We start from the raw sequence: 12,181 nt of genomic DNA on the forward strand, positions 1-12,181 counted from the left end.
CTGATAGTCATTCAGGGTGACATTGAAGTTAGGAGAGATAGGCAGCTTTCTGTGACTATGGAATATAAAGAAGTCTCTCTACCCCCAAATTTTCCTCTCTTCTTTCCTGATGTGTAAAATCCCACTCACACAGCTTATTTGCTTGGCTGTTAGCCCAGGTTCTTTGTCAAAACAAAAATACAGGGCTGGGGATATAGCCTAGTGGCAAGAGTGCCTGCCTCGGATACACGAGGCCCTAGGTTCGATTCCCCAGCACCACATATACAGAAAACGGCCAGAAGCGGCGCTGTGGCTCAATTGGCAGAGTGCTAGCCTTGAGCGGGAAGAAGCCAGGGACAGTGCTCAAGCCCTGAGTCCAAGGCCCAGGACTGGCCAAAAAAAAAAAAAAACCAAAAAAAACAACAAAAATACATTGGAAGTAGTTAATGGTATTGTAATCTAAGTCGCCTATCAGCCTGCCTGTTTCCTTATATCCATTTCTTCCTCCAATATATCTAGTTGACTCCTAGATATGAGTGATTTTTGCTCTTGGAAAAAATTTTATTCTCATAAATTTATAAGAAACAACTGCTAATTGTTGTTCGTAGCTTGGGGAGTGTTTTGTTAGGTACAATAATTGATATACTACACACAATAATTTGCCTTTCTCTGAGGCTTCATAATTAATTTATACGTTTGTCCATACATTTAGGCAAGTCAGAATTAATGTATAAAAGACTGTATAGGAATAGTGGATTGGGGACTAGGGTCTGGTATAACAGTAGCTATTTCTCCCAGGACTCTTCAGAGTCAATCTAAAAGAAACGAGGGCTTCCATGCCAATCCCACAAATTGGGTGGATGAAATTGGGTGTAGAACCAAAGTTCCTGCCACAGAAACTCTTCAAACAACTGCCACAACCCAGAGGCCATGCTGAAAGTTCAGAGCCCTTGTTTCCCAAGCAACACAATCAACTTATATTCTAGATAAGAGTACAGGCTGTCATCCTTGTCATTTTAAAGGTTATGCTAGATTTAAAGAGGACATCTTGATCCTTTTAATCCTTTCCTTTGAATTTCTCTTTGAAAGGCTGTTGAATATTTCTAGCTTTTCCATTTTCTTTGCCAAAGAAAATTATTTTACTAAATGAACATTAATCAAGCCACAGGGCCTAGGTATTAACAATCCAAAATGGAAAACATGAGCTTGTATGGCTGGTATACTCTGCCTAAAAGAGGCATAGCAAAATGTTGTGCTATTAAGTGGGTCTCCTGAAATGAACACGCTTGTACCCCCAAGCTCAAATACAGATGGAGGTGTTAAACCAAGTGTACTGATTCATGCCTTCTGGTTGCTATATTAGAGCAGAAATAAAGACATAAAAGTATGGGAGAGAATTATGGAAGAGGTGCTATTGATTAAGCTGTATTATACTTATAAATGTACATATTGAATTTAAATCTTTTTGTACAACTGCTTAAAGACAATAAAAATATGTAAGTGTAAATGGTCAATAGATATCATATCTCTGGAAAAAATAAGTACATACACACCTGGATCCAGAGAATTCTTCTCCCTGCAATGAATTAAAAAATATTGTTTTAGTATGGTTTAAAAGCCATCCAAAAAGCCAAAGCAAATACCTTGAAAAGGCACACAATTTCTCTTCTAGCTGAAATGTTCTACTCTGGGGGAGAGGGAAGACTGAATAAGAAATGTGAATAGTTCTCTTTTAACTCAGCTATTCCATCTTGTCTTCATGTGGTGTTTATTTGCAAGAGGGCCAGTGTTACTATCCAATGCCTGACAGACTCTAGGTGGCTTAAATGTCATCAGGAACACCTAAAAATCGAGTTAGATTTGTTATCCATTTTTCTTCACCAAGTGTGGCATCTCTTCTAGGTACATTCAGTTCTCCTCAAAGGGTCTATGTCCACTTAGCCATATCATCCTGGGCTGTCCCACATGATGCGGTCCCCTGACCTTTGGATTAATGGTGCAATCCTGAGACCTATTTCACTTGGCAGTTCACCAACTGCAAGATGGGTGATTAGAGCTATGTTACCTTAGGACTTGGAGTGGGGCAAGGCCGGGTATGGTCTTGGGCCTGGTGAAGAGACCCCTCACTGATGAGCTGCAGCAGAGGAAGAGCATCCTCTTCAGTGGGCCTGGGTTGGCATCTGACTTGGTCAGCTGTGTTGGTGATGCCTCCGGGGTCAGAAGGCAATCTCGAGCGAGGTGTCAGTGGTGACAGGGAGGGTGATGAACACTTTGGACTTCCAGGGAGACTCTTGGAAAGGTAACTTTGGGATTTCACAGGTCCTTTCCAGCTTCCCCAGGTGGGCAATTCCAGAGCATTTTGCTGGGGTAGCAAGGATGAAATCCCCCAGCCACTACCCCGCAATCTCCTCAAAGTGGGAGAGGTGGAAATGCGGCCTGGAGCTTGTCGGTCAAACTGAAGCATGTGGCCCTGGCTCTCACTGGGCTTCTTTGACGAGTTCCAGGGGTGCTGAGGGGAAGTCCCATAGTCATGAGACTTTGTCTCTGGGCTGGATGATTCTTTCTTCTCCATGAAGCTAAGAGGATTGGTTGCTGGAAGCTTCCAGAAGATAGTGTTACTATTCTCTGGATCACAATGGGCTTGCTCAGTATCCACATTTAAGAGCCACTCATTCCCTGGTATTTTTTTGTGCTTTTCTAGAGGTGAAAGATCTGAAGGTTGCTGCGTTTTCTGCGAAGAGCTGTCTGTGGAACCTGTAGGAAATGAGGAGGCTGAAGTGAGAAAACAAAATGATTTCACATTCTTCTGTGGAGATAAGTAAAACCCAGTTCTCATTACCACTTTATGTTTAGAAGATAATGAACTGTCTTCCTATCTAAGTAGTATAGTGACATCCATTTATTATCTACTTAATATCCTTATAGGTTCAAACAAATAATTCCCCAAACAGTTGGCTGATTTTTGGAAGTCACATAGCTAATCACTTATTGATTATAGCTTTTTTTTTTTTTTTTTTTTTTTTTTTTGCTTTTTGCCATTCCTGGGGCTTGAACTCAGGACCTGAGCACTGTGCCTGAGCTGCCTTTGCTCAAGGCTAGCACTCTACCACTTGAGCCATAGCACCACTTATGGCTTTTTCTATATATGTGGTACTGAGGAATTGAACCCAGGACTTCATGCATGCTAGGCAGCACTCTATCCCTCAGCCACATTCCTAGCCCTTGATTATACCATTGTAAAGAGAATCAAGTATACCTTGATTTTTCTTTACACTGGTTTTGTGTATGTGTAGTTTAGACATGTTGATGCATTCCTGGGGTATACAAACAAGGCCCTTTCCCTTAGAGTTTAAATTATGTAATGAGGCATGCCTTCAGGGACATTTGATGTGAGCCAGGCCTGGTGATACATGCCTATAGTTCCAGATGAGCAGGAAGATCATGATTACCAAGCCAGCCTAAGGTACTTTGTGAGACCCTATCTCAACCTTTTCCCTCTTAAAACCAGCAGCCAATCAAATCAACCAACCAAATAAAGAAGATAATTGAGGTAAACTTTTTGGTAAAAAGACTTCATCAATCCTCCTATTTTAGACAAATGACTTTTGAGTTTCAAAAGAAAACCCCAGATGTCACTAAATGCTCCTCTTATGAACAGAGGTGTCACAGGTACAGTCACCTCCCGGCAAAGCCTTCTCATGTTCAAACAAAGCTGATTCTGACACTGACAATTGAATCACAGGGACATGGAAATGACTTACAGCAGCTCTTTTATTTTGTAGTTTTCCATATGAATGAAGTGTGTGTGGGAAAATATCAACCTTTACCCATCCCATCAATTATTTTGTAAGAGTCAGTGCTTGATTGTTGACAGAGGAGGGGGGAGAATTGTGGAGTAGATGCCAGAGCCATCTGCTCTGCCTTGGGCAATGTGAAAAGTGGTTTCAGACTGTGCAAAGATTGATTTTCTGTGGGTAAGCATCAGCAGGTGATCACATATTATAGGATCTCCAGAATACACAATGATTTGGAACCCTTTAGGGGTTCCAAATATATATATATATATATATATTTTTTTTTTTTTTTTTTGAGGGGGGTGTTGGCCAGTCCTGGGCCTCGGACTCAGGGCCTGAGCACTGTCCCTGGCTTCTTTTTGCTCAAGGCTAGCACTCTGCCCCTTGAGCCACAGCGCCCCTTCCGGCCGTTTTCTATATGTGTGGTGCTGGGGTATTGAACCTGGCCAGGGCTTCATGTATACAAGGCAAGCACTCTTGCCACTAGGCCATATCCCCAGCCCAGGAATGAATATATTTGGAAAGGCAAGATTTTAGGATTGTTGACATTATACTCTTTAATTCTATACAATTTTATTTGCATAGACAAGACTTTTTGGTAGAACTATTTGTTCACCAAATATAACTGTGCCAATTGATTTTATTTATTTTTATTATCTTTAAATTGGTGTATAAAGGAATTGCTATTCAACAGAGCAGTTTAAGAATACAACACATTTTAATCAATCTTATCTCTATCAACATTCTTCTTACCCATTCCTCCCTTCCCTCACCCCTTCTCTCACTTTTTCTAATTTTGTAGGCTATACATTGTTGTTTTTGTTTTTGCCAGTCCTGGCACTTGAACTCTGGGCCTGAGCACTGTCCCTGAGCTCCTTTTTTGCTCAAGACCAGTGCTCTACCACTTGAGCCACAGCGTCACTTTCTGTTTTGCCTGTTTTGATTAATTGGAGATAAGAGTCTTGTGGACTTTCCTTCAGGGGCTAGCTTCAAACTTCCATCCTCAGATCTCAGCCTTTTGAGTAGCTAGGATTACAAATGTGAGCCCCTAGTGCCCGCCTAGGTTGAGTTTTTGACTGTATTCTTCTCCCCCCCACTTGAATTTCTTCATTTGTCTACTCTTCTTGAGCTTTTTCTCTAGTGTGTTATTAACTTTTTCTATGTGATAACAGCAAATGCTGAAAAATATGAGCTGATTTCCTTATGTTGACTATCATTCACAGCACCGTGAACTGGGATTAGTACTGTTTGTTGGGGTTCTATGGACATAAAACAACTAGTACAGGGTTTCATTGGCCATGGTATTTCCACACTTGAATGGCCCCATACTGATGCACTCCCTACTTCTACTCATTACTTCTCATTTTACTTTGTGCACTTGTCTATGGCAGGTACTTTCTGTGCCCTAGTTGTTTCTTTTAATCTGCTTCAGGTACTGGAAGCCCCGACATCTCTGCATAAGAAGAGTTAACAGCTCTCAGGTCTTCCCTGATCAGTAAAGGGGTGGAGAAGCTTGCTATTATGGCATTGTCATGACAATATTGTGATAATGGTTCTGGGAACTTCATGCTCTCTTAATTTACTCCATGACTCTCCCTGGTTTAAGGTCAAATCAAACTAGTAGGTACTAGGGAGTGTTTAAGGAGTTCCTTAGATATCAACAAAAGTCAATTAAATTCATATTTATTAAAGGACTCATGTTCTTATTGTTGGGTTTGCTCTAGTGTTGAGTTTGCTCTAATGGTCAAGGACTTGAGTGTTCAAGAATTTCACATATTCAACTGGAATGCATTAGAGGGGATTGGGTGGAGGAAGGAGAGTAACACCAACTAAAACGTACATTTAGTGACAGTGGGGATGAACTGGCTTCAAAATTGGTAATTTCTGGTTGCTGTTCTGGAGACAGATACCAGCTTCTTGGGAGAGAATGCAGAGAAAAAGGCTTTTTTGACTATTGAGCAAGCCAAGTACATTAAGTAGAGTAAGGTCCTGAGCCCTGGGCTGCTTTATGATGGGATCAGTTCCTCATTCTCCCAACAAATAAATAGCTGATCTGAGAACTGGAATTATAGGTACTTTCACACATGTCCACACCCAGGGATTTAATTTTGTTTTCCTTTAGAGGATTATCCAAGATCTAGACAACAAGAATGGTAAACAATTTCAGTAAGTTTACACAGGCACTTTCGTAATGGTACATCAGAATCTTTAGTCTTTGACTTGGCCTTTTTTCTCCTTTGAGGGGTTGGGACACAGCATTAAGTATTCATCCCAGGCATCTGGTCTCAGGACTAGGATCACTGGGAAGTCCAATAGGAGTTAAAGACCGTTAAGTATTATTTATTGGCCAGTGTCTTAAATTTTGAAAGCACAGCAATGATAACTGCATGTCAGCCAAATTAATAGTAATGGCCAGGATGACTCACCAAAGGACTGGAGAAACTGTATGTACAGTTTGAGATGTGGTTTGCAGAGAGTCAGGAAACGCTCATAGGCTGGAGTAAACGGATCTGGTTTCTCTTCCAGCCTCTCTGCCAATTAGCTGTGTAACCTGAGATGGGCCTCTACTCTGCTGTCCGCCTCCATGCGGCATTTATAAGAAGGCATCAAAATGGCTCCCAAGCAAATTTCTTGCAGGAATTAGTGAGATAGTAGCTACTGCTTTTTGGGAGATACCTTCCCTCAATAAAATTCTGGCTGGAGGTGATGGAGTCAGAAATTAATAGTAATTCCATTCACCTGTCTCTTCTTTGCTTTCTCTAAAAGACTCCCATCATAGGTGATTATTATGAAGAAAAATCACCAGCGTTGACCTCATAAGCCTTGTTCCAGCAAATACCCACTCATGCCGTTGGGGAAGGATCTCACCATACCAGTTATAAAACCTCATAGATGAATGATTCACTAATTCTACTTAGACTGGAAAGACCCGCTAGGCAGGACCAAACAAAGCTGGTAGCAACAGGAACCAAACAAACCAAGTGCAAGCGAGAAACACAGAAAGCAGTCAGACGACATTAGTACCTGAAGGATGATCTGCCTCTGGATATGACATTGTCAGGCTGGATCGTGCCCATCCACAGCGTCTATATAATCACAGAGCCAGTGGCCAGATGAAGGTTGTAGGCAGCAGGTTACATACCTGCAACCACAGACCCTTCCTTAGGAGCACAAGCAACCTTGGTAGAGCTGAAATGAGGAACTGGCCTCTCCCGTCCTTAGAGATGTTTCTAGTTATTTGTTTATGAAAAAAAATCTAAAAGGAAGCAAGGTGACAATCTAAGGCCACCTACGAAAAAAGCCAGTGTGATTAGTGTTTCCTGAACAATGGCTATTCCAAAGATGATGCAAATGTGGTTTTTTACTTCCTGTTAAGAGGGCCAATGATTTTCACTGATGGTGCAGTGGGCAGTTCTGAGTTTCTAAACCCATGAATAATTTATTAGAATCTATCTCCCCATTTTAAAAATATTTTGTATGATTTATATTCTTAATTGGGTGCTTTCATAAACATTAACTATAGAGATGATCATTGTTCTAGGGAACGTTTATGTACATCAATTTTCAAGTTAATAAAATATTAATGGGGCCAGTTCAAGTGGCTCACACCTGTAATCCTAGCTACTCAGGAAGCTGAGATCTGAAGACCTAGGTTCAAAGCTAGACTATGCAGGAAAGACCCTAAGAATCTTATCTCCAATTACCAACCCCCCAAAAGCCAGAAATGGAGCTGTGCCTCAAGTGGTAGCATATTAGATTGGAGCACAAAAGCTCAAGGACAGAGTCCAGGCCCTGGCTCATATATTTCTTTTACTCTATCTTTGGCATATATTTAAAGCCTGGCTACTGAAAGGTAGAAGTCAGTATGGAAAAATAGACGTTAACCAAGTATTTGCACCTCATAGAGACCCAGGAAGCAGCCACAGCTAGGTTTTCCTGATTTCTAGGACTGTTCTTGGCTCTGTTCAAGTCTACCTGTGTTTGCCAACACCCAACAGAGATGGGCTTATTTTTTCAGTTTAATTTGAGCTTATGCTGGTTTGAATCTTACTTCGACAGGGACTCACAATTGTACTTTAGAACCTATGTGAATGAATTTGTTCTATTGATGAAACCAGCAATAAATTGTTCTACCTTGGAAAATGTGGAGATAAGAATTCACCATGAAATCCATTTAGAGTTGTACCACAGTACTAATTTCAACAGTGTACTGCACCCAGTGCTAATTTCAACACTGTACTGCACCCAGCTTAACGCTACCAAGTTTAGTTCTGACAGTTTTAAAATGACTGAATTTGCCTCCCTTGTCAGAATTGTCACTGTGAAAAAAGTTAATGACTGCAATAATAACATTGGAAATGAATTTTAAAAAGCCTGATGAGGGGAAAATAAGCCTGCAAATTTTAGTTTTTTAAAGGTAGGAAGGATAGAACAGACAATTAGGCCTGAAAATTATCCTGTTTTGGGTTTTTATGTGTGTGTGAGATTTAAAATCCATTGTAAGACTTTATCTATCTCCCCATGATCTCTGCCCCTAAGTCACAATTCTAGCATGATTATGTCAAAATTATCTCCACAGTAGCCAATTCTAATGTTACAAACAGGGAATTAAGGCTTCAGGTGGTGAATAAGCAGAAACAGCAGGATCCTAGGGAATTGGGAGGAAAGTGTTTGTGTTCCTGAGGACAGCAAAACAAGGGAGAGAGAAGAAAGAAAACAAGCACGATCTGTTACAGAAAGAGAATCATTTCTAAATGGAAAGAAGATTAATTCAACTTAAATGACATTTATGAAACTTTCTCAAGTTAAGGGACTCTGTTAGAAGAGTCTTAGATTATCTCATTATACATGGCTACACATTTTTTTCCAAATACAGTGCAAATTGTTTCTGATACAATCTATAATTATTGAATCCAGATAGGCATCTTTAAGCTTTTATGACCAAGAAACCCTTTGCCTGATTTTATTTGCTGTTTTCTTTGCAGGCAAGATGGGGTGGCAATTATTGTTTACAGAATTACAATGATCAGAAATTTATTTGTGTCATCTTTCCATGCATGGTGGGGATACTTACTTGGGAATGGCAGTGATTATATAACACTAGATACTGATACTAGATACTGATACTATAATTCAGTGGTCTTGTTTCTTTCAATGGCTGTTCTTGTATGCTTGTGGTACATTTGGTTCAATCCTTTTATAGCCTCACATTTCACAGAGTCAGATTAACTTAGGAAGGACTCCATATGTCTGAAAAATTAGTAATATTTATACTTATTTTATGCCTTTTCCCATATCAAGGTTGTACCATTTTAATTTATTTTTAATTATGTTTTCATTATATTTAAGAAGTTGTACAAAGGAGTTACAATTCAACAAATCAATTTATCATTATAGTGAATCTTAATTGATTCCTTCCAACTTTTCCTTGAAAAGGAGAATTATTCTAGATATAATAAATTTAACTTTAATACTGACAGATTCTTCTCTTATCCTTCAGAAAAGGATTATAAAGTGTAAGAGACATTAGAATATATAAGGATTAATGGTGATCAACCATACTTCAAAAGGGTTTATGATGGTAATTGTGGAGGGAAAACTATTAGAATATTAATAATAATAATAATAATATTTTCTCATGGGGGATTGATAACAGGGACTCATGCATTCTAAGGAGGCACTCAGTCACTGAGCTGTATATATTCTCTCATATGTGGAAGTTAGGCCTAAAATACCCTGGGATGTAATAAATCTATAGGACTCTAGATGCTCATACACAGTGAGACCAAAGGAAGATACTCTTAGGGGAGGAACACAAAGATGCAATACCCATGTATCTCTGATCATATAAAATAGTAATTATCAAAATGAACTTTAGGAAATGGAAATGAGGTTTTATTTCTTTGTGGCTGTTTTTGTTTTCTTTTTGTCTTGTTCATTTATCTGTCTTTGGAAGGGTGAGTGGGGACACAGAAATGGAGAAACAAAGGGTGAACAAATGCAGCAGTAGCACTCACTATGTTGAAAATAAACTAAACAATTTGTTGGTGGGGATGGGAGGGAAAAACTGGAAGAGAGTGAGGGAAGGGTGACATTGTCCACAAAGAAATATACTCTGACTTACGTAACTTTAACTCCTCTGTACATCACCTTTATAATAACAATTAATTTTTTTTTTAAAGAGCCATGTGCATTGTGTCCTGAGGCCATGGCTCAGAGGCTACTGCACAGTAATGGGAACAGTGATCAGAGAGCCTGACATTCTCAGTGTGCCTGCTTTGGGTCCATCGTACGCCTTCAGTCCTTGTGCGTTTCCTTTTCTATGGCAATAATGACCTTGAACCAAGCTCCCATCTTTTTTGTATTCAACTTATTAAGATTGTGTTAAGATAGGATGTTGCTAGCTTTTTGCCTAGGTGGCCTAAAACTGAGTTCCTCATAAGTGTAAACTCCCATGCCCAGCCTTTATAATTCTTTAAAAAAAATTATGGCTGAATGATATTTCATTGAAGAAGTGTGTGTGTGTGTGTGTGTGTGTGCATATATGTGGGTGTGTGCTTGCATGTGTGCACATGTGCATGTGCTAGTATAGTACTGGGGCTTGAACTCAGGTCCTGGGTGCTATCCCTTAGCTTTTTTTTTTTCTCTCATGGCTAACCTTCTACCACTTGAGCCACAGATCCACCTCCAGAGGTTTTGTTTTGCTGGTTGATTGGAGATAAGAGTGTATGCAGCTACATTTTCTTGGAGATAAGAGTGTAATGAAACCACATTTTCTTTTATTCATTCATCTGTCAATTGACATCTAGGCTGATTCCCTATGTTAGCCATTGTGCCCAGTGTCACTGTGAAGCTGGACTTGGCAGGTACCTCTTGGATATGCTGGTATCATTTTCTTTTCCCTTAAGCATGGTGGCAGCATGTAATTGTTTTCTTGCTTTGTTCTTAACATTATGATCTTCATAAACAGAAAGCCCACAGACTGGGAGAAGATCTTTACCGGCCATTCAATGGACAAAGGCCTCATATCTAAAATATATGCAGAACTAAAAAAATTACCTTCCTCCAAAACAAAACCGCAAAGAACCAATAGCCCCCTCATCAAGTGGGCTAAAGACTTAAAAAGAGACTTCTCCGATGAGGAAATGAGAATGGCCAAGAGACATATGAAAAAGTGCTCTACATCACTGGCCATAAAAGAAATGCAAATCAAAACAACATTGAGATTCCATCTCACCCCAGTAGGAATGTCATATATCAAGAAAACTAACAATAACAATTGTTGGAGGGGATGTGGCCAAAAGGGAACCCTACTTCATGGTTGGTGGGAATGTAAACTGGTTCAGCCACTCTGGCAAGCAGTATGAAGATTCCTCAGAAGGTTAAATATAGCACTCCCCTATGACCCAGCAACCCCACTTTTGGGTATCTAGCCAAAAAACCACAAACAAAATCACAGTAAAGCCACCAGCACAACAATGTTCATTGCAGTGCAATTTGTCATAGCTAGAATCTGGAACCAACCCAGATGCCCCTCAGTAGAAGAATGGATCAGGAAAATGTGGTACATATACACAATGGAATTTTATGCCTCTATCAGAAAGAATGACATTGCCCCATTTGTAAGGAAATGGAAGGACTTGGAAAAAATTATACTAAGTGAAGTGAGCCAGACCCAAAGAAACATGGACTCTGTGGTCTCCCTTATAGGGAATAATTAGCACAGATTTAGGCAAGTCACAGCAGAGGATCACAAGAGCCCAATAGCTATACCCTTATGATCACATAAGATGATGCTAAGTGAAATGAACTCCATGTTATGGAAATGATTGTTATATCACAGTTGTAACTACTTTCAACGTCCCATGTGTATCTGTAGCTTCTACTATTGATGATGTTCTTGTATCACCTTCCTGTGGTTGTATCTACACTATCTCTGTAATCTTATCTGAGTATATTGGAAACCATCTATACTGGTATTAGAACTAGGAAATTGAAAGGGAATACCAAAATCGAGAGACACAGGGTAAAAAAAGACAATTACAAAAGCAATACTTGCAAAACTGTTTGGTGTAAGTGAACTGAACACCTCATGGGGGGAAAGTGAAAGGGGGAGGAAGGGAGGGGGGAATGAGGGAGGAGGTAACAAACAGTACAAGAAATTTATCCAATGCCTAACGTATGAAACTGTAACCTCTCTGTACATCAGTTTGATAATAAAAATTTGAAAAAAAACATTATGATCTTCACTTTTTTTTTGGTCTTTTCTTTTTTGGTACTGGGGATCGAACCCAGGATGTTGCACTTGCTAGGCAAGCGCTTTGCCACTGAGCTACATCCCAGCCCTGATCCTCGCCTTTTGTCAGCCATTAGTATTTGACATACATATGGCAAAGATGGATGAAGAG

At 39.8% G+C, this 12,181-nt stretch overlaps 1 protein-coding gene across 5 annotated transcripts in view; it reads right to left on the reverse strand.

Annotated features, from left to right (window-relative positions):
* The window catches only part of Plekhg7 (pleckstrin homology and RhoGEF domain containing G7), a 46,070-nt gene extending 38,972 nt beyond the window's left edge, over positions 1-7,098 (reverse strand). For 2 of the 5 annotated variants that reach the window (XM_048358341.1, XM_048358340.1), the window contains exons 1-2: positions 2,045-2,927; positions 1,533-1,555 (exon numbers count right to left, since the gene is read on the reverse strand). In XM_048358341.1, coding sequence (XP_048214298.1) covers positions 1,533-1,555; positions 2,045-2,815 — 794 coding nt within the window. In that variant the 5' untranslated portion in view covers positions 2,816-2,927. Of the gene's footprint in view, positions 1-1,532; positions 1,556-2,044; positions 2,928-6,199; positions 6,737-6,797 lie in introns of those variants that run through there. The other 3 variants (XM_048358343.1, XM_048358342.1, XM_048358344.1) reach the window with 3 other exon arrangements.
* Between the last annotated feature and the right edge of the window lie 5,083 nt (positions 7,099-12,181).

Source organism: Perognathus longimembris, chromosome 1 (genome assembly GCF_023159225.1).
Source record: "Perognathus longimembris pacificus isolate PPM17 chromosome 1, ASM2315922v1, whole genome shotgun sequence".
Taxonomy (NCBI): Eukaryota; Metazoa; Chordata; class Mammalia; order Rodentia; family Heteromyidae; genus Perognathus; species Perognathus longimembris.